Source organism: Pelmatolapia mariae, linkage group LG10_11, assembly GCF_036321145.2.
Source record: "Pelmatolapia mariae isolate MD_Pm_ZW linkage group LG10_11, Pm_UMD_F_2, whole genome shotgun sequence".
Classification (NCBI taxonomy): Eukaryota; Metazoa; Chordata; class Actinopteri; order Cichliformes; family Cichlidae; genus Pelmatolapia; species Pelmatolapia mariae.
In genome coordinates, this window is record NC_086236.1 from 5130000 (window position 1) to 5155242 (window position 25243).

The 25243-nt window shown below is 39.8% G+C and overlaps 1 protein-coding gene across 1 annotated transcript in view; it reads left to right on the forward strand.

Annotated features, from left to right (window-relative positions):
- The window catches only part of LOC134635850 (polypeptide N-acetylgalactosaminyltransferase 10-like), a 123361-nt gene that overhangs the window by 66719 nt on the left and 31399 nt on the right, over nucleotides 1-25243 (forward strand). The window contains exons 5-6 of the mRNA XM_063485442.1: nucleotides 14954-15139; nucleotides 16986-17169. Of these exons, the coding sequence (XP_063341512.1) occupies nucleotides 14954-15139; nucleotides 16986-17169 (370 nt within the window). The remainder of the gene's footprint in view (nucleotides 1-14953; nucleotides 15140-16985; nucleotides 17170-25243) is intronic.

Consider the following 25243-nt stretch of genomic DNA (forward strand, 5'->3'; position numbering starts at 1 on the left):
GCAGGGAGGATGTTCAGCTCTCGCTCTCCCTGCAGGGGACTGTTGGCTTGCTCCAGCTTCCCAACCTCCCCAGTACTTTCAAGGTTAGCTCAGCTAATGGGCTAGTTTCTCCATGGATTTTTCTGCTCGCCATCTGTCATCTGCATGTCTGACCATGTAGGCGAGCAGGTACACACTTCATTATGTGATGCTGTGGTTATAGAGTTACTAGAGAAAGAATACAGTAGGGGTGGGCAAAATAGCCCTAAAATTAATGTCACAGAATTTTGAGAATTTACACTAAGAAAATTTCTGAAATGATATAAAAAGCTGAACAGCGTTTTATTGATGCTCACAGCATGCAGACAGCAACATTTCTAAGTTTAAGTAGATGCATTAAGTAAAGGCATTTTCCCTTATTCTTTTCCAGTGAGCTACTGTCACTGATGACATTCTTCCAAATTTGAAATGAGAATCTACTGAAACAAGATGCACCAGCAGCATTATAATGTAATAATGGTGAAGCAGCAGAAATCAAATGTAAGCACAAACTGTAAAATAACTGCTTAACACAAGTTTATCCATAACTGTCACATAATAAAACACAAACATTTTTTACAGCTGGGATGTTGCATCTTGGTTTGAGCTTTTTAACCATTTGCTTTAACACCCTCCTTTACATCAGTCATTTCCATCCACCTCTCATGTCATATGGAGCACATCTAGTGAGTGCTCCAACGACTGGTGGAGTCATTTTAGATTTGGGTTGCACAAGTTCCTCAAGTGGTCAAAAGGTTTGTTTCCACTTTTAGAGGATCATTTTCTTGCAAAGTAACTCGCTTTCCTGGCACTAAATTGCTATCGGAGGCTGACACGCGGCTGTTGCTCTGATATGCCCGGCCTGGTCTTATTGTTGTGTGCACCAGGAAAGGCATGGTGTTGCTATAGCAATATTATTGCAATTACGATGACATTTTTATATTATGTAAAAGTTCATTGTGAAATAATCATAGAAGATATGATATGGAGCAGCTTTAGTAGGAGTGCAGAAGGCCACCTCTGTCCTGACTCAACAGAGGACTCAGCAGTGTCTTATTGTTAAAGCTGTTCACAGACTCCAAAAATGAGTCTGTAGGTGGCCTGCGTCTAAATTCTCAAGTGACTTTGAAGAGTTATAAAAGAGAGTTGGTGTAAATTTTGTATTTTATTTTTTTGTATTAATTTATAATGTGCAAAATAGAGCTTCATAAAGGAAATGAAAATCATCTACTTCCTTTACAACTGTGAATTTTCACCTTAAAAGGATCCATTTAGAATAAGCAAAAGCTTTTCTGCAGGTCCAGTCTTGATTAAGCAGCTACCAGACAACCCTGCTTGCTTAACCCACCTCTGCAATCTTTGTCTTTGTTTTTCACTTGAATTTTAATTATAAATCACGTAAATCCCATGTAAGAACACACATTTGATGGTCGATTAAATGCACAATGTTTATGTTTTGTTTTAATAAATTAGTGTTAGTTGTTGACCAAAACTGTCTTTATTACAGCTTTTCTCATCATCTAGCAGACCAGCTGTATTCTTAATCAGTAGAAACTCCAGCCCATTCACATTCCCATAAAGTAATGCTGTCAAAGCCACTGGCATGTCTACAAGATGTCCTTTGCCGGCAGAGCATAATGTATCCAGTTATGGCATTATTAAGATGGGACTGCCACTCACAACTCATCATTTTTTTTTTTCCAATGCAGAGAATTGCTGGTAAGAAGTTTATTTCAACCTAGGCTAAAATCTTTTCTTAACCCCAGCCAAGTAGTTCTAGGTTCCTAAACTCGGAGAAAAATAACTTAAATAAATAAACAATGAATGAAAAAGTGCTAAATAATGTTTTAAAACATGAAGGTCCAGTGGGACACAGGCAAATGTCTCCTGGCTGCTAACCCTACAGAACTGGAAGCTATGCCACCAGTCTCTTTCAGTCTCCTGACTAGATCCCTACGATGGGCGTGTTACCTCTCTGTGGTTGTTATTGTTTCAGTCAGTGCAAAGAAGAGCTGCAGGCAGCAGCCTCAAGGAATGGAGACTATACTTTTAAATCCATATGAATGGTGTACAGCATGTGCTTCTGAGAAGGTGACCCCAGTCGTTCTCAGTGTTCTTGTCTGCATTGCTCAGCTGTCATGTTCAAGTTTAATTTGGGGGAGCTAATGTTGTTTCTCTAATAAAGCTGTTTTGAGGGCCAGGGGGTAAAAGGCGGTGCTTTTTGTATTTCTTTTTTTTTTTTTTTTACACGAGAGGCTGTGCGAAGTAGTGGAGCATGTTATCATGTTTTAACAAGTGTTTGCCTTTTTAATTGGCGTATGCTTTAGAGATGAGAGCTGTTCTCTGGGGAGGCTGACTTCATTAGCACCTGTAAGCATCCAGATATGTTGGAGAAAAGTGAAAAATTGAGCGAGAGAGAGCGCGGCACATAAAGATCTTTGTCTTCCAAAAATTCTTGCCACAAAAGATTTCGATTCAAAACGTGTCCAGTGTTCTGTACCCAGTTGTGACTTACAGGATGAACACCACTGCACAAAAATGAAATATTTTGCGTGTTTCTTTTTTTTCTGGGGGGGGGGGGGTCGTTTCCAAAGGGGTTGTTACTCCAGTTATGTCTTATTAAAATTTAAATTGAGAATAGCACTGCTGTGCAAGGAATCATTTGCATGTATATTAGTGCAAATGTCTGGCAATCTGCCAGTTTAAAGGAGACAATCTTAATATCAAAATAATTATCCATACAGGTTAACAGTTGAGCACAAAACAAAAGAGAATGGGAGGAACAGGGGAGAGAGATGTACAATGATATGAAAAATGGTCAATAATACAGGGGATAGTTTGAGCTGGAGAGTTGTTACTGTGCTTTAATGGCCTTCTCTGGAGAACAGAGCCCATTTGTCTGCTGTGCAATTTGGAGAAGGAAGAAACTCCAAAGTAAGCACCTGGAACAATTAGTGGCTGTACGCTAGCTGAATGTTCAGCTTTTCACCAAATCTGAGACGTGTTTTATTACCTCCCATGCATATTGGTGTAACACTTGCTGCAGTCTGAGACTGTCATGATAAATAGAACTTACCTTTAATGCACACCAAGTCACGTGATCCCTCCTTGCTACAGCAAATGTTCCCTCTGTTTTCTTCAGGGCAGAGCTATTGTTTACTGGTCGCTTTATGTTACTAACCTGACCTGCAAACTTAGGGAAGTGACTAACAGAATGAGATGAGCAGTAGAACTGCTTCCCTGTTAAGCAGGGGTGTCCAACTCCAGGCCCCAAGGGTCGATGTCTTGCAGGTTTTAGATATCACCCTGGGTCAGCACAACTGAATCAAATGATTAGCTCATTAACAGGCCTCTGGAGAACTTCAAGACATGTTGAGGAGGTAATTTAGCCATTTAAATTAGCTGTGGATCAAGGACACATCAAAAACCTGCAGGACACCGGCCCTTGAGGCCTGGAGTTGGACACTCCTGCTGTAAAGGGTATATGGTTTCAGCAAGGGTGAGGAACTTGGATATTTGTGAGGGACTCAGATTTGAGCTGGTGCTCCTTCCACATTGGAAGAATCCAGTTAAGTTGTGTCTGATCTCCTGGACACCTCCTAGGTTTGGTGTTTTCGACATGTCCTCCTGGTTGGAGGCGGGGAGGGGGGAGTTAAATCCTTTTATAACAGGAAGTTAGAGAAACAAGATTATAACTATAAATATTTTTTTTGGCAGAGCAAGAACTAGACAGTCAAATTATGTGACAACAGGGGGCAGCTGACGTATCTTTAATCCCACATAACACTTCTTCAAAGCAGACAATTAAGGAAGGCTTAAAATCACAAACCAAACCAATGAGTATTTAAAACCTGAATCTCCAGTAACTGCTCCTGCGTTGACACTCAAAAGAGAAGTGTGTTTGTGTTTTAGTTTGCATCATGTACATTTGTTGGCCTGAAGGTGTTTAAGCACACACGGTAAGTGTTATTGAAAAATGACTTATTGATCCAAACATCCAGCGTGCCATCACGCTTTGCCATTTCTTTCCTTTATTCCTAAACGGTACATAGAAGAATACAAAGTGAGCAGTTTGATGGCTGTTGTTGCTTAACAAATAATAAAGCACATCATACAAAGACTAAAGAACTGAAGCATAGTTTTGAGAAATGATAGCATGAAAAATACTGCCAATGCCAAAGGAAAAAAGCATTTGTTTCCCTTCTGAATTCTTCTTCACTGGGCCTGAAACAAACGTTGGGTTATGAAAAAGCTAAATGTAGTTGAGCCATCATGTTCAGACTGTTTCTACTGCTTGACTTTTTCTGCACTTCTGAGTTTAATTGCTTAAAAAATCATATTGGGACCCAAAAGCTTATATTTTCAATAAAATGTTTTGCTATTCCATTGTCAACAGAACCTGGATGATGGTATCTGTGACAAAACTTAAATTCTCAGGTCCAAGCTGGCAGTCTGTTCAGACCGTGGAAATGACTCTCAAGGACTAACAATCCCCACAGGGATATTTTTATAGCAGTCGACAGCAGCAGTACGGGGCTGCTTGACAGGATGAGGTTTGGAGATTTAGAGTGAGCACAGCATCAGTGCTGCCACGTTAGCAGTGACTCTGTCTTTGTAGCTGTTGCTGTTCTGTCTTTATGAAGTCTGTTTGGCCACTGCCTTCCTCTGTCATATCAAATGCTCCCACTTCTGCCCAGTTTCATCTTTTTTTATTGTTTCCATTTATTTTCGTTTTTTGCAGACTACTTCTACAGCTTTAAGCGCAATGTGTAAGCATTTAGAGAGTTGGTCTACTATTTCAGAGAGTAAACATGGAAAACAGTCAAATGCATCAATGTATGCATATTTCTTTCTCACTGGTCCAATCTTCCCAGAAAGCTCTTCAAACCCTAATAATATGAGTTTGGTTTGAATTATACAATGATGTTTGATTTTTGCTTGTAGCTAGTTGGAGAAATCGATAAATTCAGTGAATCAATATGTGAAGCATTTCTGATTCCTTCTGGGCCAACATGGAAACAATTTTTAACCAGTTTTGCCCTTTGGCTCCTTTCTGCTGTTTCTGTGGATAGAAAAGCAAAACATGGTCTGAATCAGGGCAGATTGACCTGATCAGAAGAGCATGCTCTCTGCTAATGCCTCGCTTTTAACGTATTCCCTCTTAGACCCACTGACTGAATTTTTTGCAGGCTTGACAGTTGGTCAGACATGTAAGAGGTCAATTTCACTCGTAGACCAGAAGAAATGGAATGCAAGAACAAATATTCTTTAACAAAAAAAATAAAAAATAGGAATAAAGAGACAGGAAATTGTCCTTGAAACATTACCACCTATTACCTAGAAAACAACTGGAAAGCACAGATGAACTTTTAGCCTTTAGTCTCTTTAAATCCAGATTCTGAGCTTGCTTGTTGGTTGGATGAAGAAATATGTTTGACTGTGAAGGATATTATTTAGAGTGGGTCTGAAATAACTACGCTCTAAATGCGGTCCACCGATATAAAATCCAAATAAAAGAGAAAACCAACCATTAGCTGTAATAAAGCCAAAGTGGTATCAACCATTAGTGAAGTCCCTTCTTCAGGCTTCAAGGTGAACATCTGGGCTATCTTGGTGTTTTAAAAATGAATTAGAGCAATGGGTGGAACTGAGTCACAGAGGGCAATACGACAAAGTATTTTCTAGGGGGTTACTGATTAAGTGGCAATAAGGTCATTTTCTGTACTAAAAGAAGTCTCCAACAAGTGTAATCACCTCCTGCCAGGCTTGGATCTAGTATCCTTCTTTTAAGGCAACATTTTCCATGTACATGGTCCTACATGTATAAAACACATCTTGCTTCTAGTGTCCTATTTAAGGGAAATGGAAGAAACATGGAAAAACCAAAGAATTGAAATATGCAGGAGAACTATGGCAGCCCCATAGAGGCAGTAGTGTTTGCTGTGAAGCAGGAGCTTGTGTGCCTGTGCTCTAAATGTTTGACAGTGCTTGAAGGCAGAAACATGAAATTGTCCGTCCTCTCCTTCCTTATCAAAATATTGCTTTCATCATTTTATGATGTGACAGCAAAGTGCACATCTGTAATACATCTCTTATCATTGACTCAGTAGATATTTAAGCAGTGTATATTTTGTGTGACTGGGGAAGATGAGGGGGAGTGTTCTTGAAAAAGAAGGGGAAAAAAATCCCTCAGACTGGCTTATGTCATCACGGACTTTCCGTCAGCATCCTTCTTTTTTTATGACTGTTGCAAAAAAAAAAAAAAAAAAAAAAGCTGCTTCAGATGTTTTCAGCCTTGGCTCAAAGGGAGGATGTGTGATAGAGTTCACAGAAGCAGCCGAATATTTTGGAGGAATAAATTAGCAGCTTGGTTCTTTGGTGCTGTGCCAAGACTTCTGGGAAGTAATCCAGCACCTTGGAAAGATGAGATTTGGATGACACATTGGATTCACTCTAATTTGAGGTTAATTGAATTGAAAATCCCCCCAGCTTCTACCAACACAACATATACAGGAAGGAATGATGAACTGTGTTATGGATGTGTTGGTTATTTTATACAGCTGGCATTTCTGAACCCCTCAAAATATTCAACAAATCTGGGTTATTGATCAGGATTACAGATGCTTCAGCTTTTTAGTCTTTGTTTTTTCTTCTTACTCTAAGGTTTTTTTTAAACTGGTTGCCGAATAGCTACAAGTAATGTAGAAAAAGTTTCCAAATAAGAGTCAAAATGAATGAATTCATATATGTAACAGACGAGAAAAAAATGTCACATTTTTAAAAAAATTTAGAATTTTGGTAAAATAGCAATGTCAATCAATCAATCAATCAAAGCTTTATTCGCCACATGCAGGTTGCCCTGCAGTGAAATGGGACAACCCCCCCCCCCCCCCCCCCCCGACCTTACACACACAACACAGACATTACATGGGGATACAAGTCAGAGATCGGTAGCATTACAGAAAAACACTGAAATGTACATTACAATGGGAAAGTACAAGAGGAAAAAAAGAGACCTCTACTCATGCTGTGCTTCCACGGTAGGACAGCATGAGAACAGGAAACAAAAAAACTCCTCTGCACAAAAAGCACATAAATGTCCACAGCACAACATTATGAAGGACATGACAAGCCACAGGGTTGGGTGGGGGGTGAGGAGTAATCTGAAGCGAACACAGCAGCCGCCCTGCCCAGCGCTACCATTCCAGCGCGGGCTCAGACCCGCCGTGTTCCCCCGCAGGAAACAAGCATCGAAGGCGTTGGAAAGGGAGGGGGGGGATGAGTGTGTGCATATCAGTATGTGTGTATGTGTATGTGTGTCCAGAGTTAAGCTGAGACAGTGTCCTTCGCCCTGCCAGGCTAAGTAAACAGTCTTCCAGCCAACCCAGGTGGCCTTGCATAGAATGGGAGAAACAGTCTAGAAACAGTCTAAAAACAGTCGTTATCAGGGAGTTTTTTGTTCGGCTCCAGCCTTGAGCCCACAGCTGGCGCCGAAGGGATAGCCGAGTTATGATGGTGGTTTTCTTTTTTGCGAACAACTCATGAGAATTTCAAAGTTGTTCTTTAACACTCCGACACTGGTCTCTCCATTTCCCGTTGGAGAGCCGCGAGCTTTTCCATGATGTTGTCAAGCTTGCGCTCCGTGGTGTTGTCATTCGTGTGCCCAAAGAGCCGATTCTGAGACCTCACGACCGTAGTGAGCTGTTCCAAGATGTTATCCAACTTTCGCTCAGAGGTGTTATCCTGAGTGAACTTTTCCTTGATGTAATCCAGTGTACGCTCAGAGGTGTTATTCTGAGTATTCACTGCAGCCGTTAGCTTCTCCAAGATCTTAACCATGCTGCACTCAGTGAGCCCATTCTGAAAAGTCGCGCCTCGTCCCATCGTTTCAATCCCAGCGGGCAGCCTTGGAGGGGTTTGAACAGCTGGTTCCGCTTTCTTAATTCTCCGATAAGCCAGGGCCAAGCCAGCTCCGATCAGCAAGAACCCTGTTATCATGGTTCCGAATAGGTAGATATCTTCAGCGTCCTCGATCGACAGTCCCGCCAGGCACACGATCCTCCATGTCTGCCACCCGTCCATCGTGTATCCGGCAGGGAAAGTCCCTCCAGGGCACTCGGGCTCTCCCAAGCCGGGGCTTCTCGTTGAGAAGAGCGTGTCAATTGCATTCAGAGACCAGTTGATCAAATCCATAATTCTCTTTAGGTTTTAGAAACAGACTGTGAGAGAGTGTTCCAGGGAAAGTGGAAAAAAAGCACGAGACAAGACAAGGACATAAGAAGCTAAGCAGGGAAGATAAGGGAGAGGAGAGGAGAAAGTGCGACCGCCTTCGCTGAGAGCCAAACGAGAAAAATGTTAATTGTTAGCTAGAAGATCAATAATCAACCAAATTGGTAGCTAATTTAGTCCATCAATGGGTAAAATAGCTAAAATTATAAAACAAGAAGACTGAAATTTATAGTAAAAAATATGGTTAACATAGGACATTCCTAGCTAGTATAATGTCCAAAGTTGAAATGGCTACCATCATCATAATCATCTTAGTTAACCTCCTAAGACCCGAACTCTTCCACGACATGCATTTTTAATTTCTCTTTGATATTTGGGCATATTGGGGCCCGATGAATGTAAAAACAAAGAATTACCAGATTTTTTTTTTCTTTTTTACCTTATTTTTGTTTCTAAGAAAAATAAGAGCCACATGAGGATATTCGTTTAAAATGTTGATAAAACAGTAGCAGTATAATGTCCTCGTAAGTGGATATCAGGCCCATGTAGAGCAAAATTGAGTATTTTAGTCTAAATAACCCAAAATGTGATGTCCACATATGTGGACGCCAGGTCCTAGGAGGTTAATAGTTAATTATGGCTAGCAGTTTGTTCTTTTTTTTTTTTTCTTTTTTACCTAACAAGATGGATAAACATGTGTTAGCAAAATCAATAAATAAAATGGATAGCTTAAATTGTTATGAAACTAGTTGTAAAGTTATATTTTAAAGTATGGCCAGCAGTTGATGGCTAGCTGCACTTGGGTTACTTTTTTTTTTTTTAAACATTAACATTTTAGGCTAACAGTTGAAATAGGTAGTTAACAACCTAGATTAACTCTCAAACGTTTTAGCTTGACATAATGTATAAAAGCTTGCAGTTGGTCAGTAAACATAATGAAAAACTAGCAAATGGGATGGTAGCTATTTAAAGAAGATGAAATACTAAGGCAACAATTAAACACCGGTTAAGACAGAAACCATACCTGTTAAACGGTAACCTGAAAGCAATGCATCAGTAAATGATGAGCTGTAAACGTCGACATACGGTTTAAACTGAATTCAAATTAACACATTTGCCACGTCATATCCACATCAGCAAATGTTTAAGGATTTTTATCCATTAAAATGGGTAAATATGCCATTGAAGGCGGAATATTTACCTTTCATCTTTGATCCTCATGCATAATTTTCATGACAAAACTGCTCCATTAGACTTTTGTGATTTTTCCCAACCCCAGGTTTCTCATGGTTATAATACAGGGGATTTTTCATCTTTATATTAAACAAAAGATATTGCACCATAAGATCCTGTACACTTTTTAAATGTTGAAAGGTAGTTTGTTCCAATCTTTGCAAATTTGCAAAACATTTTTGTTAAGCAAAATGAGGCGCGTTGAAGAAAATGGAATCGCTAAAGATTTTTAACTATATTTTTGTGGATAAAGTTAAGTTGATGTGATTAAATATTTTTATAGTTGATATTGTGATTTTTAGTGAGGTTTTTTTCTTGTTTAGCATGGTTTCTTTGCTATAATGTGTTTGGAAGGTGGTCTTCATGATTACTTTTGAGGTGCTACTAAAACTGGTATTTATAGCATTTACAGTATCTTGGTCAAATTCATATTAATCTTTTCTGTGATATTTATTGGAGTGAGTTCAAATCAATCAGATCAATGTGATCTGGTGGTTCTGGGGCTGAAAGCTCTTGGGAACCACTGTACCAGTTAAATACTTGCTCTGGTGCCCACATTTCACCCTGACCTCTTTTTTTTTTTTTTTTTTTTTTTTTTTTTTTCCTAGTTTTATTGTTTGTGGTTTAATTCTAATAAATGACTAAGAGGAAGATGCATTCCTGGAACAGAAAGAGATTGAGGGCAGCGATTGTTTGTTAGTTCGGTAAATGGGGTCTACAGAACTGACCCCAGCATCGACGATGTCTGAGCCCTCTTCATGTCCTGGATTTCACATTCTAATAATGACTAATGTGTTTGCCGACGTCAGCCTGCTCTCATTAGAGTGATTTATAGCCCCGGCAGTTTTCAGTAAACCAGAGGAGACGTATTCCAATTTATTCAGGTCAAATTAACCATTCATAATTAGACACCATAACCTTTCCCGCTTTCCTTTCCTAGTCTGAATGCGCTTTACATGAAATGCAAATGTTCATTGTTTAATCTCCCTGCTTGTCATTAGGGAGGCTATGTAAGAATCGCCCCATGCAGGGCAAAAGTTTAGCCTGAATCAATCTCCTAATGCTTAATAGCTAATGGGCTGATTTATTGCCATGTAATGAAGGTGAAGGCCTTCTTTTCTCTAATGGTGGCATTGACCCTATGGAGCCCCTCAGCCATTATTCCAATGTCAAAACTGTGCAGCTTATATTATTGCTGCAATGAGTCATTTTAATATAAAGTATATCACCTATAAACTTACTAATCTCCAGTTACTCTACTTGGCTAGAGTTGACTGTAGGAATTACTTGAAAAATTTTACAAGTACAGAATTGGCAAGTATTCTGAAATCTGTTACATTATATTGATTTTTTTTATTATATAATGAGACCTGAAACACACACACGGTATAACATTTTGTATTAAGGTTGGGTGATTCCCGCCCCCCCCCCCCCCCCCCCCCCCAAAAAAAAAAACAAAATTCCAACCAGCCATAATCCGTCCAACCACCAGTAATTGGTGATACATTCATGGAGATGTATGTATCTCTGTGTCACAAGATTATGTTAAAGGCACATAAGTCACCAGGATGGAGAGCAACAGTGCTCATATTTTATCTCACTGCATACATATTTATCAGCCACGACATTAAAACCTCTGACAGGTGAAGTGAATAACACTGATCATGCAATAGCCTCCTGTGAGTCTTTGGGCTGTGACATGTCATGCATTTTGAGGTTACCTAGGCATGTACAACCTACCTAAAGGCTATTGTACACTCCTCAGTGTCATTGGCTTCCCCCAGCAGGACATGTTCTGCCACAAAACAAACTGCCCAGGAACAGCTGAAGAAACATGACAATGAGCCCAAGGCACTGACCCAGCCTCCCGCCTCCCCAGATCCCAATCCAATCTAGAATTGGCAGCATTCAGTGGACCTAGCCTCCTCCATGGAGGCTGCAGCCCACAGCCCACATGTCCCACAGGAGCTACTGCCAGCATTTTGGTTACAAACACCACAGGATATCCCCAAAGGTCCTGTTGTAATGCCCCAGACAGGTCAGAGGCGTTTTGGTGGCGTACAAGGAAACAACCCAATGTTAGGCAAGTGCTTTCAGAACTTTTCCAACTATGAGAACTTATTCCAGTTTTAATTGGGTTGAGAAGTGGGGCACATCATAGACAGGTTGTCGGTCTATCACAGGACCAACAGGGAGAGACAGAAAGACCAAAGTTGGATTTCATTATCACTTTGCTAAATAAATTATTTCCTGGCTTTAAAGTATTTTTTTAATATTTCAAATTGGATAGGGCTAATTAGAGCCAGACCACTTGAGGCGGGCTGCATCTCAATTGAGGCCTTCAGGATTAAGTAGCAGAGACCTCTGTGACAGTTTGATAGACAGCACCTCTCACTCTGGTCTTGATTACTGCTGTTGTCTAATTCGCTTTGCTTTGCTTTAATAATGTCTGATTGGGGAGTGTTTGGACCAGATCCAATCTTTTTGGACTAGTTGGGAAATGATGGTGAATTTTGGTGTTTGGCTTCAAGTGATGAGCTGTCATCTTCTTAGCCTCAGTTAAAAAAAGAAATAAAGAAATAATGAAAGTTAAAAAAAAAGGATGAAAGGAAAGTGTGAGGATGGAGACAAATCGGAGGACCAGCTGGCTTCTGGTTTGTTGGTTTTGGCCAGTTCTCCCGTTTTCAGTGCCTCTGATGTCTGTTGGGATTAGGAGTACCTTCTCCAAGAGGCAATGGCTGCCAAGCAGCATCAGAACAGAGACGAGCGGAATGAGGGATGAAGGATGAAGGTTGGGAAGTGAAGCAACAAAGGTAGAACAAAAAGTGAAAGAATTACAGCTGGAAAGAAACAACTGAGTGCAGAGATAAAGACATTGTCAGGCATTTGAGCAGCTGCAGATTATAGTTTGAAGGTGTGAAAGGACTGCCGCCTTTCCTCCTTCCACCCTTCTGATATTCAAAATCCAATTAGTGGATGTGTTAGAGGGAGCTCCTTTGTGACAGTGGGCCATTTGTAAGGAGGAACACTGACAGAGGTAATATTTTAATGTAAAGCGTATCTTCCTTTATTCTGTATATAATGTTCTCTTTTCGTAGTCCTGAGAAATGTTCACATTTTTTATGTTGATGCAGAGAAGAGGTGCAAAAAAGAAAAAAATGGTACAATGAGGCACATTTATTTGTCCGAGTCGCACTGGACCTCATTCGTGTATTACTATGAATGATTTAGACTTCTTTAAATAGAGGGGATATAGTGATGGGCTAATAATGCTTTGGACTGGTCCAGGTCAAACCACTGGGCTTGTGATATGCCTGCAGAAATTTTGCTTGAAGCCTTAATGGTGTCCGTTCTATGTTAGTTAGTTCTGTGTTAGCTTTTTGGGGAGCTGGAAGCTACCATGTTTGGACAAGAGGGTGGAGTACCAAAATTATCAGCTTGGATAGGTATTTGCACATGAAACTTGTATGAACAATTCACAGAAACACTTGTTTTACTCTGTTAATTGGTGTTAAGAAACTATTAGTGCTAATAAAATGCTAGAATCTAACTTAACAGAATGGAAACACAAATCATCTTTGCTGTGTTTGAGACTTCTGTGCAGACTTCATTTTTTTTTTTGCCCCAGAGATTGCAGCATGGATAATGCTCAATGAAAGCAGAGTTTGTTGGGTTTGCAAGGTCTTAACTTTATAATGTAATGTGTCCTAATATATTGTGAGTTAGCACTAAATAAATACATTTTTAATTGAGTTTGTCAGTACCTTAGAATGGTGAAGGTACACTTTGATCATGACTTCTTTCTTCTTTTCAAAAAACCCAAGCCTCTGCAAATGATTTTTGACCTCAAACTAACGGACCAAACCATGTGCTCAAAGAGACTTGATGTGACATTTGTTGCGTTTTTGTTTTCTGGCGCTGTAGTTTGATTGTTTGGTGAGCTGGAACGTGATCCTCTGCAGAGTCACTGTAGACGTCAGATTTGGAGGCAATTAAATCATTTGTCTAACAGTAGACAGATGGATTAAAAGACACTGCTGAGTCATGTCTGTCTGTTGGAGACTATTTAGGAAGCACAATTTGTGTGGCTTGCTTTTCCAGTGCATCTGTTTTGTCTTTGCTCACAGTGGATAACATTATAACTGCGACCATTCATGTCCAGTTGGTTTGTAACATACAGCGTCTTATCAAGATGTCCCCCTTTTGAGGTGGTGTTAAGTGCAAATGATTTTTTTGGCGGTTACTGAATATTTAAACAGAAAGTGAAAAGCACTGGATGGATGGATGGATTGAGATGGAGTACATTCAGTTTTATACTACAACACTGGACTTTCTGGGTTTTTCTCTGCAATGGTTGACAGCTTTAGAAACATTGACACTAGACAGATGGCCGTTGAAACATGGCTTTAAGTGTGACTTATTTTTATATTTATTGACCTGTCACAGCTGACTGGGCATTTGAGCAGAAAGACTTAAAGGCTCCATTTAGAGCAGGATTGATTTCTGTCAAAGGCGAGCTGTGATGAAAGATTGGAGAAAATGTGCATGTATAAGCCCCGTCTCTGATTGATTGATTGACGCTTTCAAGTTGCCCTGTCTTTATATGTCGCCATATATATAGACCCCCCCCCCCCCCCCCCACACACACACACACACACACATACCATCCACCCTGTTCCAGTGTATTTGCCATTTTAGACGATGGAACTGACCATTTGACTGACACCTCACTCTGAGTTGAGATTTACTGTCACTGCTGCTAGAGAAACACGGGAAAATGGCACAGCTGCCATGCATAGGACCAGTGGCTCAGACATGAACTTTAATAAAACTCTTTGATCGCGTAATTTACTCAGTGAAGGGATTGTTGTTGGGAAAAGGGTCCATAATGGGACATTATGAGTTTTGGGTAAAATGAACATCATCACAATTTTGGCAACAGCACTGTTTTTCTTTTTGTTTTGTTTTTTTTGTTTTTGTTTTTTTGTTTTATTTCTTGCCAAAAGGCTTTATGACCGCACATTAGAGGGGCTGATTTAATTCCTTTTTCATTCCTCTCAGTTGGTTTCTTCCTCTTGAGGGTAACATTCTGTCTAATGACTGCAGATATAAAAAAGAAAAAAAGTCAGTGAGTGTAGAAAAGTAAGTAATATAAAGTTTTTCTCTGTATGGGTGAAAGTACGTTATGATGTAGAGGCCTTAAGGGGGACATTTCAGTGTGGAGCATGTGGCAGCAGCAGATGTCGTGTTTGATGGTGACAGCTAATGGGTTCGTTTTCTTTTCATGTTTTTTGAGGAGCATTTTTTGTTGTGAGGGTTTCCTATTTGTGGACAGTTTTCTGAAGCAGTTCATGCCAGTAGGTCCGTATTTACCTGCACGCATTAACAAGGTATGATATTGATCCCCTCTATACCATTATGGCATTTTTTTCCCCCTCTTTAAATTATGCTCTCTCTCATGTTGTCTCTTCAGAACACCTTAAGGTGGCACTAGAGGAGTACATGGTACGGCTGCCAAAGGTTCGCATCCTGAGGACCAAGAAGAGGGAGGGTCTGATCCGGACTCGCCTGCTTGGAGCAGCTGCCGCTAAGGGAGAAGTCCTCACCTTCCTGGACTCGCACTGTGAAGCCAATGTGAACTGGCTGCCTCCACTGCTGGGTGAGGACTTCATTATTGAGCCATGACCCTTAACATGAGCCCGATCCTCAACCGGCCTGCACTGTGTGCCCAGGTCATAACCTTAGTGATGGCTGCTCTTTACATGTGACGGTAAACTCATTTTGGGGAAAAATAAAAGTGTCAAAAAATCTATTAAATACGATTTAAAAAAATAAATAAATAGAATAAAATATACCAAAAAATTGGGACATTTGCTGGGCCAAAAAATTAGACAACTCTCACTCTGCAGGGCCTCATTACAACAACCATCATGTTTGTTTTAATGTTTCAAGCACACCTGCTCTTCATCAGATAATGAATGTTGTTGGTCATGTGAGCTCATCACATGACGATGTCCATTCAGAGCCCATATATTACATAGTTGCTAGATAAATAACATCTCGAAGTCATGTGTGGGTGGTGCATTACACACTGTTAACAGTCTGAAATATTATTGAATCTCTGAATAAGTAAATAAATACATTTTTCTTTTTTGGATGAATTTAACACTTTGGGGGGGGGGGGGAGCACTAAAAAATAAATGAAAAATGAAATACAAAATGAAAGTGAGGAAACAAAACAGAAACCTCCAATACAGGTTGTATACAGACAGCCAGAAGCTGAACCAGCCAGACATAAAAATACAAGGGATCATAAAAAAAACTAAAATAACATCCATTTATCGATTGAGACCTTTAGGAGCCGAAGTGTAAATCCAAAAGAGTTCTTATTGATAGAGTAAAGTGTTCTCTCCTTGGGAGATGTACATGCTCAGTGCCAGCATAACTCAAGCAAGCCACAGTGTGATTCATACTTTCCTGATCATGCTTTCTGGTAGCACTCGATGTGTATGCCAGCCCACACAGACATTTAAGCATACATATCACATTTTGAAATCCAGGATATGAGTTAGAATTAGTATTTTTTACTCATTATATGGGCTTGGACTGCATATGGTTTCCATGTAATGTGATCATGTGACCAGCAGCATGTGATCTAAGGTGCCTCTACTCTGTGTATTGCTGTCTGAAGGGCACGTCTGTTTGTTACAACTACCCAAGGTGTGCAAGATAAAATGGTAAATGATACCATGTGCTTATCAGAAAAGTGTTTGATATCATTCAAACGAGAAGTAGGGTCATTTTCTGACTCCTGTGGGATCTAACCTGCTGTAGTCAGAGGGGTGGCTCTCTTACCGAAGACTAGAAAAACTGCAGGTTTACAACATTTTTACATCTGTATGCTGCTTCGATTATGCGCACACAGCTAATGACAACACAATGACACGTGTAAAATAAGTGTGCGTTATAATTCATCCATTAGATTTCAGTCAGTCACAAAGCAATAAATCTGAGCTAGATGGAGCTGAGAGACATGACGCGATGGTTACTGATTAATACTGAAACCTTTTAACCTTTTTTCCTATAAAATCAAGTGGTAAAAAAATAAATTAATATTTTGTAAAAAATTATCAATCGTTTTATTTGTTCCTAAAAACATGATTTTTACCAATGGTAAAAGATGATAAATCATATAAATCAACATTTTTAAAAAAAAAATACTTGGTCAGGATTGATGCATTTCAGTTTGCAACACAGGAGCAAATTTTCATTTTGTACACACACACACACACACACACACACACACACACACACACACACAGTTTCACCAGTCGTTTAAACAGCCCACCGACCCCTCATAACCTGCAGTCTGTGGACAGGAGGGGCGAGTAGGCTTTGCTTGGCTGTAAAAGGTCTAAAGCCACAAAGCTTGGGAACGACTTTTCTGCACCATCTGTTGTCATAACCTGCTCGCCATCGTGTGTGCCTCCTTCTGTCCCTCTCAGACCGAATTGCCCAGAACAGGAAGACTATCGTGTGCCCGATGATTGATGTCATCGACCATGACAACTTTGGCTATGAAACACAGGCGGGCGATGCCATGCGAGGGGCGTTTGACTGGGAAATGTATTACAAGCGGATCCCGATCCCCACAGAGCTGCAGAAGGACGACCCCAGTGAACCCTTTGAGTGAGTGACTCTGATACTTGGTTAGGGATTTTTTTTATACCCATTATCTGATTGTGCCATGACTAAATGCATGCATCTGGCCCCAGTGGGACTTAAAGCTTTTCATCTGGGTTTGTCTGAGCTGTGCACCTCTGAATGATTTACACCACACCGTGTTTATTCACTGAAGGTCTTTGTCGGCACTGCTATGCTCATACACGCGTTTACACCTGAGTGTTGCATAGGATGGATACTAAAACACTCGACTACCACCCCATTAAGCTGCAAAATGTGAAAATGAATTCCATTTCCAAAGTGGATAAATGCCAAAATCCCAGTCTTACATTCCAGAGTGTACAGAGAAATGGAAGCTTTCTCGGATTTTAATGAACCAGTGTGGTGGTGAAGTAAAGATGCCAGCTCGCTGTCTTAAACTTTGTCTCTGATTTTTAATGCCAGTACAAGATATATATCAAAAGCTATGTCATTATAAAAGACTGATTATGTTGCAGCACTGAACTATGACTTACTTGTTTTTTCTTATCAGGTAGGATTTATGAGTGGGAAAAGAGCGACATTCAGCTATTTTTATATTATTTTGCTACTTCAGTTTGTGCAGAGCTCTTCAAGGAATTACTTAAACTTTACTTTTAGCTGCTATTGTATTAGCTTTTATGCAGCAATAGCTTAAAAAAACAGATCTATGTAGATCTGTGAGTTCTAGCGTTAAAACAATTTAGAGATCGGTGGATATTTAGGTCATTTCACAGTCACCTCATGTTTTATACAGCATGACAATTCCAAAAAATGCAGTTCATCAAATGGCCTCAAACTAAGTAAAACTCTATCTAATAAAACAAAACTTTATAAAAACGAAATAGGAAGTGATTCATTTATTTATTTTTCTAACTCAGCCATATAGAGATATTGAGAGACGGGTGCCATCGCTGGGCTGCAGCTCAGCTTATTCCAGTCACCAGGTCCACTTCCAACAAACACAGTTGGAAGTGGACTTTCCAACTCTGTTTGTGCTAATTGGAGCATTTGTAATGCAGTTGTCTGGCACATCATGTGGTTCACTGTGTGGTTAATTGTACTAAAAGCCCACTGAAAATGTCTGTGCTTCAGTTTTGGTGAGTGAAATTCTACCTAATTATTTGTACCTGCAGTAATTAGCAGGTATTGGTGTCTGTGTTGGACCCATGTGGTGCGTGGATGCTCTTTGCACTAATTGACATTGCTAGCTTAGATGATAACTGGCACTCAATTAGGGCTGGGCCATATCATACCATTCACGGTAATACCGGTATAATGTTGGGCAACGATAAGGAAATGAAATATTGCAATAGAATATGGGTAAAACGCGCATGCGCAGTGCCTTTGTTTTCATGCGCACATGGCGGAAAAAGCATGGCGGTGACGGAGAATGAGAAGGGTGAAAGCGGATCGTTGAATGAAACGGATGAACCAGAATTGGTTTGTAAAAATGCTGCAACTTCAGTGGTGTGGAACTGGTTTAGCTTTGGTCCGTCAGATACACAACAAAGCACTATTTTTGGTAGAGCATGCTAGCGGGCTGTCGTTGTTACCGTGTTTTTTGGAAAATATGGCACACTTAAAATCAATCCTTTGATTTTCTGAAAATCGACAGTGCCCCTTATAATCCTGTGTGCCTTATGTATGAATTCTGGTTGTGTTTACTGACCTCGAAACGATTTTATGTGCTACACGGCGCTCGAAAATCTGTCAAATGTTTTAGTACGACTTTGCTAAGCTACAAACCTGCACCGCTTGATGGATTGTCGGAGCATTACGGCTATTGTAGGCAGGAGCCTCGCGGAGTGATACGTACTGTGCTTCAACATAATATTACCCTATTGTGTGTGTGTATAACCTCTTTTTAAGTTTTGTGGATATTATACATGGTTATGCTGAGGATATGTCAGCCAATTTCCACTGGAAATGCCTTTTGGTTGAACTGTCAGCAAGGAATTTGCATTTGCGCTGTTACATTTTTATATAACTTTAATGCACATAAAAAACAGCTGCTTGTTTAAGTGAAAATACATTGATGTAGTTAACCATTTGAGTGTTGTCTATAAAGTTTCATTTAAACAAAGATCAGTCACAGATTAATGTGTTTACAGAGTCATTGGATATTATTGGAAGGTTTTGACCTTACAATATAAAGTGCCTTGAGGCCAATTTTGTTGAATTGATTCCCAGGTAACACTGCCTCTCTGCAAAGAAGCTTAATAGGTTTTTGCCATACTTTCTTCTCCTTCCTGTACCTTTTAAGTAATGGACACTGATATAAATAAATAACCAAATAACTGCATGGGATGCCAAACACTCCATTTGTGAGCTTTGAGGGATTAGTTAGACATTTGTCTATGTTTGGATGCCAGAGAATATTTGACTATCCTGGGGAAATGCTGTAGGCATGATCACGCGGTGATGCAGGAGGATAAGAAACTAAAGAAGAAATGAGCTGCAGAACAATCAGAATCAATCCTCATTTCGTGAATTAGTCTGCTCTTCTTGCCCAATGAAATGACCTTCATCAGTGCAAATCCAATTTGAGTCGCAAAGATTTTCATTTTCATTCTGATTGACATTGCAGCAGTGGAGAACGAGGCATGGTGGGCTGACAAAATCCATCTCGGAGGTGTGCGTGCGTGTGTGTTTGAGGGTAATGGAGTATGATTTTTATCCCTGTCCTCATGCCTCTGTCACTGTCCCTTTTGTTAATGCCATCAACACTCCCTTCATTTGTCCCCCCGCTCTCTGTCTCTCTCTCTGCTTCTTTAAGCTTCAAGGTTTCATTTAGCAGTTAGCTCAGGCTTTAAGTCTTTCTTTTTCCCCCCAAGGTCAATAGACTGAAATGGAGAATATCAACTTGAGCATTTGTAGTTAAATCTCAGTTGTTTGTTAGAAAGACCCTGGACCATGCTGTCCTTTTCCTCAAATACACCGCCCCCTTCTTGGTGATTTAAACCAGACATTCTGTTCCTTTGTAGGAATTGGTACTTTCTCTGAGAAGATGGTCTAAAATGAGCAAACTTACCATTCATCAGTTACAGTTAAAACAATAAATAAAAGTACAAAACTAACAGGACAATAAATATAATTTTCACAGTTCTGACAAATGCTGTTAAGTAAACAACTTTGCCAAAATCAAATGTAACTTAAAGTTTATGAAATCATGATTTAATTTAAACATGATTGTTGTGGTATCATCAATCTGATTTACTCTGACAGCAGTCAAATGGGTACGGAGACTTTATATTCTGGCAAATGTACATGTTGATCCCAGTACTTTACTTATGGTATTGCATTTTCTTGCTGCTTCTGGCCTGTTAAGGTCACTTTAGTCAATGCCGGTCAATATTAATTCAGTAGAGCTGCTCTGTGGCGGAGGGCTGAAGTCTGTACTGTGCAAATCCAATTTGCCATTTCCATTTTTATTGTGATTTTCTTTTATTGAAAAGAAATAAAGTTTAATGTTGACATGCGTAGGAAGGTAATTACAGGCATTCAGAGTGGTGGAATTTCCGTTCTCGTCTTTAAACACTACAGCAGTGTTTCGCAAACCTGGTTGGACAAATTTGTGGCCACCATCACACCGGTCGATGTTCAGCTTGTGCTTCACAGTGTGGGTGAACAGGTAATCAAAAAGAGTCTGTATGGGGTCCTGGTACTAGCAGATGGTCTGCAGACTTTCTCTGTGTGCGTGTTTGTCTGTTCAATATAAAGTAATGACATTTTTAAAGTAAATAGACTGTGCTGTCTGCACATGAGACTGGGACCCACGCTCTGGACAGATTGTTTTTAGTGTGCTACAACACTGTACGATGACAAGGCGAAGACAGACCCACATTACAAAGCAAAGAGGATCTTCAGTAGTAGTGGCTATCCACTTGATCCATCTTAAAAGGTTGACCGAGTCAGGTAAAGCGTGGGATACTTAAAGACCTTTCAGGTAGTGAAAGCGGGCGGCAATCACTGTCTGGTAGACGATCACTTTTTGGCACAACACCTGGAGCTAAGGGGGCAAAACAATCGCATGAGTGCTGCTGTTTGGCTGAGGAAGAATATAGTAGTCGTGGTAAGCCAATCACATGACCACTTTAAGATGACAAAGCAACAAGGTGATTTGTGATTTGTGCTGTGTGTACAATGAGGTGACTGCTGTCTCCAGGTAGAAACAGGAGGAGTGATACACCTGCTGCTGTCAGACCTGCAGGTATCAGGCTGTGATGTTCTCCTTTATAGTGGAAATTATTTTTTTTTGGAGTGGCACAAATAATTTGTGTGGCATCTTATTGAATGCAGAACACCTGATGGTTCTGTAAATAGTTTGAAATGGTTATTTTAAAAAGGGTAAAAGGTAAATGGCTGCAAATAACAAAACTTGTGCATAGGATTTTAAAATTGACAATTTATATTTGCATTTAAAGTTATGAAATATGATTCATTAAACATGTTTGTGGTTGTTACAGTAAAAAATATAACTTCTTCTACTCGGATTTTATGTTTTTTGTCTGATTTTAGATCAATTGTGTTAGTACAGTATGTCAAAATGAAACATAACTGTAAATTCAGACACGTGAGGTTGTGCTGAAAAGGGTGATACCAAACAAGGCAAAGTAAATAGTTTTTAAAGGTGAAATGTGGAGGGAAAATCATAAGTAGTCAAAAATGGCCAATTATACCCTGGACCCCAGAGGGTTAAACATTTTTTTTTTTTTAAAGTAACGCAATAGTTACTTTTCAAGTAATTAATTACTTTTAGAATCTTGTAACTCAGCTACTAACTCAGTTACTTTTTTGAAGAAGTAACTAGTAACCATAATTACTTTTTCAAAGTAACTTGCCCAACACTGCCAAAGAGTCAAGGCACCTAACTGTAAACCCACAATTGTTAATCCCATGTTTCAATGAATGAGATGGATGTTTAGTTTGGCTTTAGAGATACAGATAACTTTGACACAGGTGGTGCTGAATGGAGGAACTAATTCAGGAACGCCAAAGTCAGATTCATACAATTCAGTCCAAAAGTCTTGAGCCACCCTACATTTCAGCCACTGGTGTTTTGGGTCTAGTCAAAGCTGATGGAAATATGAATGCTCCACGTAATACCATTTGGAGACCATCCAATAACTGTCACTGACTTCATTTTTCACCCCTCAGCCATGATGGACTGATGGAGTATTGTATTGACTTTAAAGCTCATTAGAATTGAACAAGTCCTGTTTTGCCCAATATACTGTGTTACTGAAGTGATTTATGTTTCAGTTAATCACTGCATGCATTTTTCATTTCCCTAGCAAAATATAAAGAAATGAGGGGTGTCTCAAGACTTTTGCACAGTACTGTGTATATGAAACCCTGATTTAATTATATGCCTGAATAAAATGAATTAAATATGTCCTCCCAAAACGTTTTTGTTTTTTGTTTTTTTGTTTGTTTTTTCCCCCACAAACAGATTTTTTTTTTCTGCACAGCGGCAAAACAAAGTAGTTGCTAAGCAACTCAGGAGCAGCAGTGTGGGTAGTGACTGGGTCAACTCATTATCATTTTAAATTAAGTGTTTTGCAGCAACAGGGTTTTTTTTCTGGTTTTGAGTAGTGGCTCCCTGTTTGAAAGAGAATGGAATTCATTGTGTTCAAGTGGTCTTTGTGAATGTTCACATCTGTGTTCAGGCATTTGTGAGAAACAAACATGACAAATGACCACGAAATGATGAATTAGAGGTTCTGCAGAATCTGACAGATATGGAAGCTGAATTCAGTTTTATAATACAGATATTAATTGGACATTCATGCATAGAATAATATGTCAGATGCATTCAAAATTGCATATAGAATTAAGTGAAATGCCCTGTTTTACTTTGGTGTGCAGTATATCTGATGATGCTAACCAAATGCGGATTTTGTTTTCAATATTATTTTATATGAATCAAGGATTTAGTAATGTATAATAATATCCTACAGTCCAAAAACAGCATTTTGATCTCATAGACTGAAAGACAATGTACTGTCAAGACAGTCCACCATGACATTGGACAAAATCTAAACAAATCGAGTCATTAAAACTGAATTCCAAACATCAGAGGGTGTACAGGTGCAGTCATTAATACCATACACTACAAATTATAATTGACTGTGAAGTTAATGACCTGTTCTTGAGGGGGAGGCTGCAATTGAAACAATCAAAAGCTGCTGATCCATTGACCTAGTCAAGCTAATTGAGACTAATGGAATAGATGAGACGATCTTGAATGGGACATAGTTTGTTTCCATCACCTGAAGCATTTTAAAGCATCTGCACCTGAGATGATGTCGCCTGGCCTGGCGTACAGTGGAGTGCATCTGTCTCCTGGGCAAAATCAATAATTGTTTTATTATGTTTTATGCTTATTATCAGTATAGTTGAACATACATGTGGTTGTTACCCTGCCAGATTAAACTTTAACTTGTGGTTAAGCGATCTTCATATTCACTAGCTTGTGAGATGTCAGTGCTGTCATTCCCAAAAGCCGCTGGGTTTCCTTCCACACAACTCTGGGAAGAGCGTTTGTGTTTTCTCCCTCCGGTGAACAAAAGCTAACAATCACCACCCCATAAATCAGTGCCCACGCAGTGTCTACGCTCTCTTTGCTAAACTCACACAGTCCGCTAACCACCATCAGCACTCGCACACAGACATGCAGCACACTGTTTCTCTGCGCCCCTGCAGCTACTGTTGTTCACCCTTTGTCCTGTGATGAAAGTCTGTCTGGTGCATTTCATTCTGCGCTATTCCAGGGAAGCTGTGTGTGTGTGTGTGTGTGTGTGTGTGTGTGTGTGTGTGTGTGTGTGTGTGTGTGTGTGTGTGTGTGTGTGTGTGTGTGTGTGTGTGTGTGTGTGTGTGTGTGTGTGTGTGTGTGTGTGTGTGTGTGTGTGTGGCAGCTTTGTGTTTGCTTCACTTTGCTTCCTCCAGCATACAACAGTCACCAGTTATGGACAATGAACTGCACAAGCACAGTTATCTGGTCAGACAGGTCAAGTATGCCTGTGTGAAAGAATTATTCAAACTGTTGCAGAAAGGCGTGCTTTATCAGAACAAACGTAGGCAGGGGAAAACGAGAGCGGCGACCTCAGCTCGTGTTTTTATGGCCTTTACGACGCTTAATGTGTGATTTAGGCTCAGTCTCGTTTCCATTATATTTTTCATCACTACGTTCACAAAGCCGGTTGTTAAGGAGCAGTTACGCATTACGGTTCCTATCCACCGTTACCACCATAATACGTACTTTGGACTAACGGTAAAAAAATGGAAAAGTGCTGCTGGTAAGAGGGAGACCGTAGCAGGGGCAGAGGTTTGTTCACACAAAAAGGCTAATGCATGGATATTAGCTGAATAACAAATGCTCTTTTTTTAGTTCTGTTAACACTCTGGGTGGTTTTTTGTATGCAAAATGTCTCACCTGTATCATCTTCACCGTGACCTCCCCGTACAAGGATTTTGCTGACTGGTAGGGGAGAAAAAAAAAAAGAAATAAACAAGTTTCTCTGCAAATGCACGGCTGCATTAAGTTTGAATTTCAAAACTGAGCCAACAGACAAAAAGAATTCTCCCGTTTGCTTTTGTTCAGAGATCATGATGAATCAGTGTTGCTGGTCCCCATGCGCATGATAATTTCAAAGAGCGCAGAGGTGTGATTGTGAACTTGTGTGCATGCATACGTGTAGTGCAAGGGTTTTTATATGGAGAGATACAAGAGGATATTATAGCGAGGCAGATTAACTTACATGTGAAATTTATTTGATTTAATGATTAATTTAAGGGGAAAAAAGCTAAAGTTGGCAAGCTGTTGGCGATCTCTCTGATCACTGATGGAACCTGAGATTATGGTCCAAGCCTATAGTATCGTCCATGCTAACGGCTCTAGACTCATAATTCACTAACAATAGTATCCACCTTGGTTGCAACAAAGACAAACGTGTGGTGTTTCAACATGAGACTGATTGGAAAATAAATTCTGTATTCCTCCAGTTTATTTTCCTTTTATACCATTTGCTATTAATTTCCATACTGCTACAATTTGGAT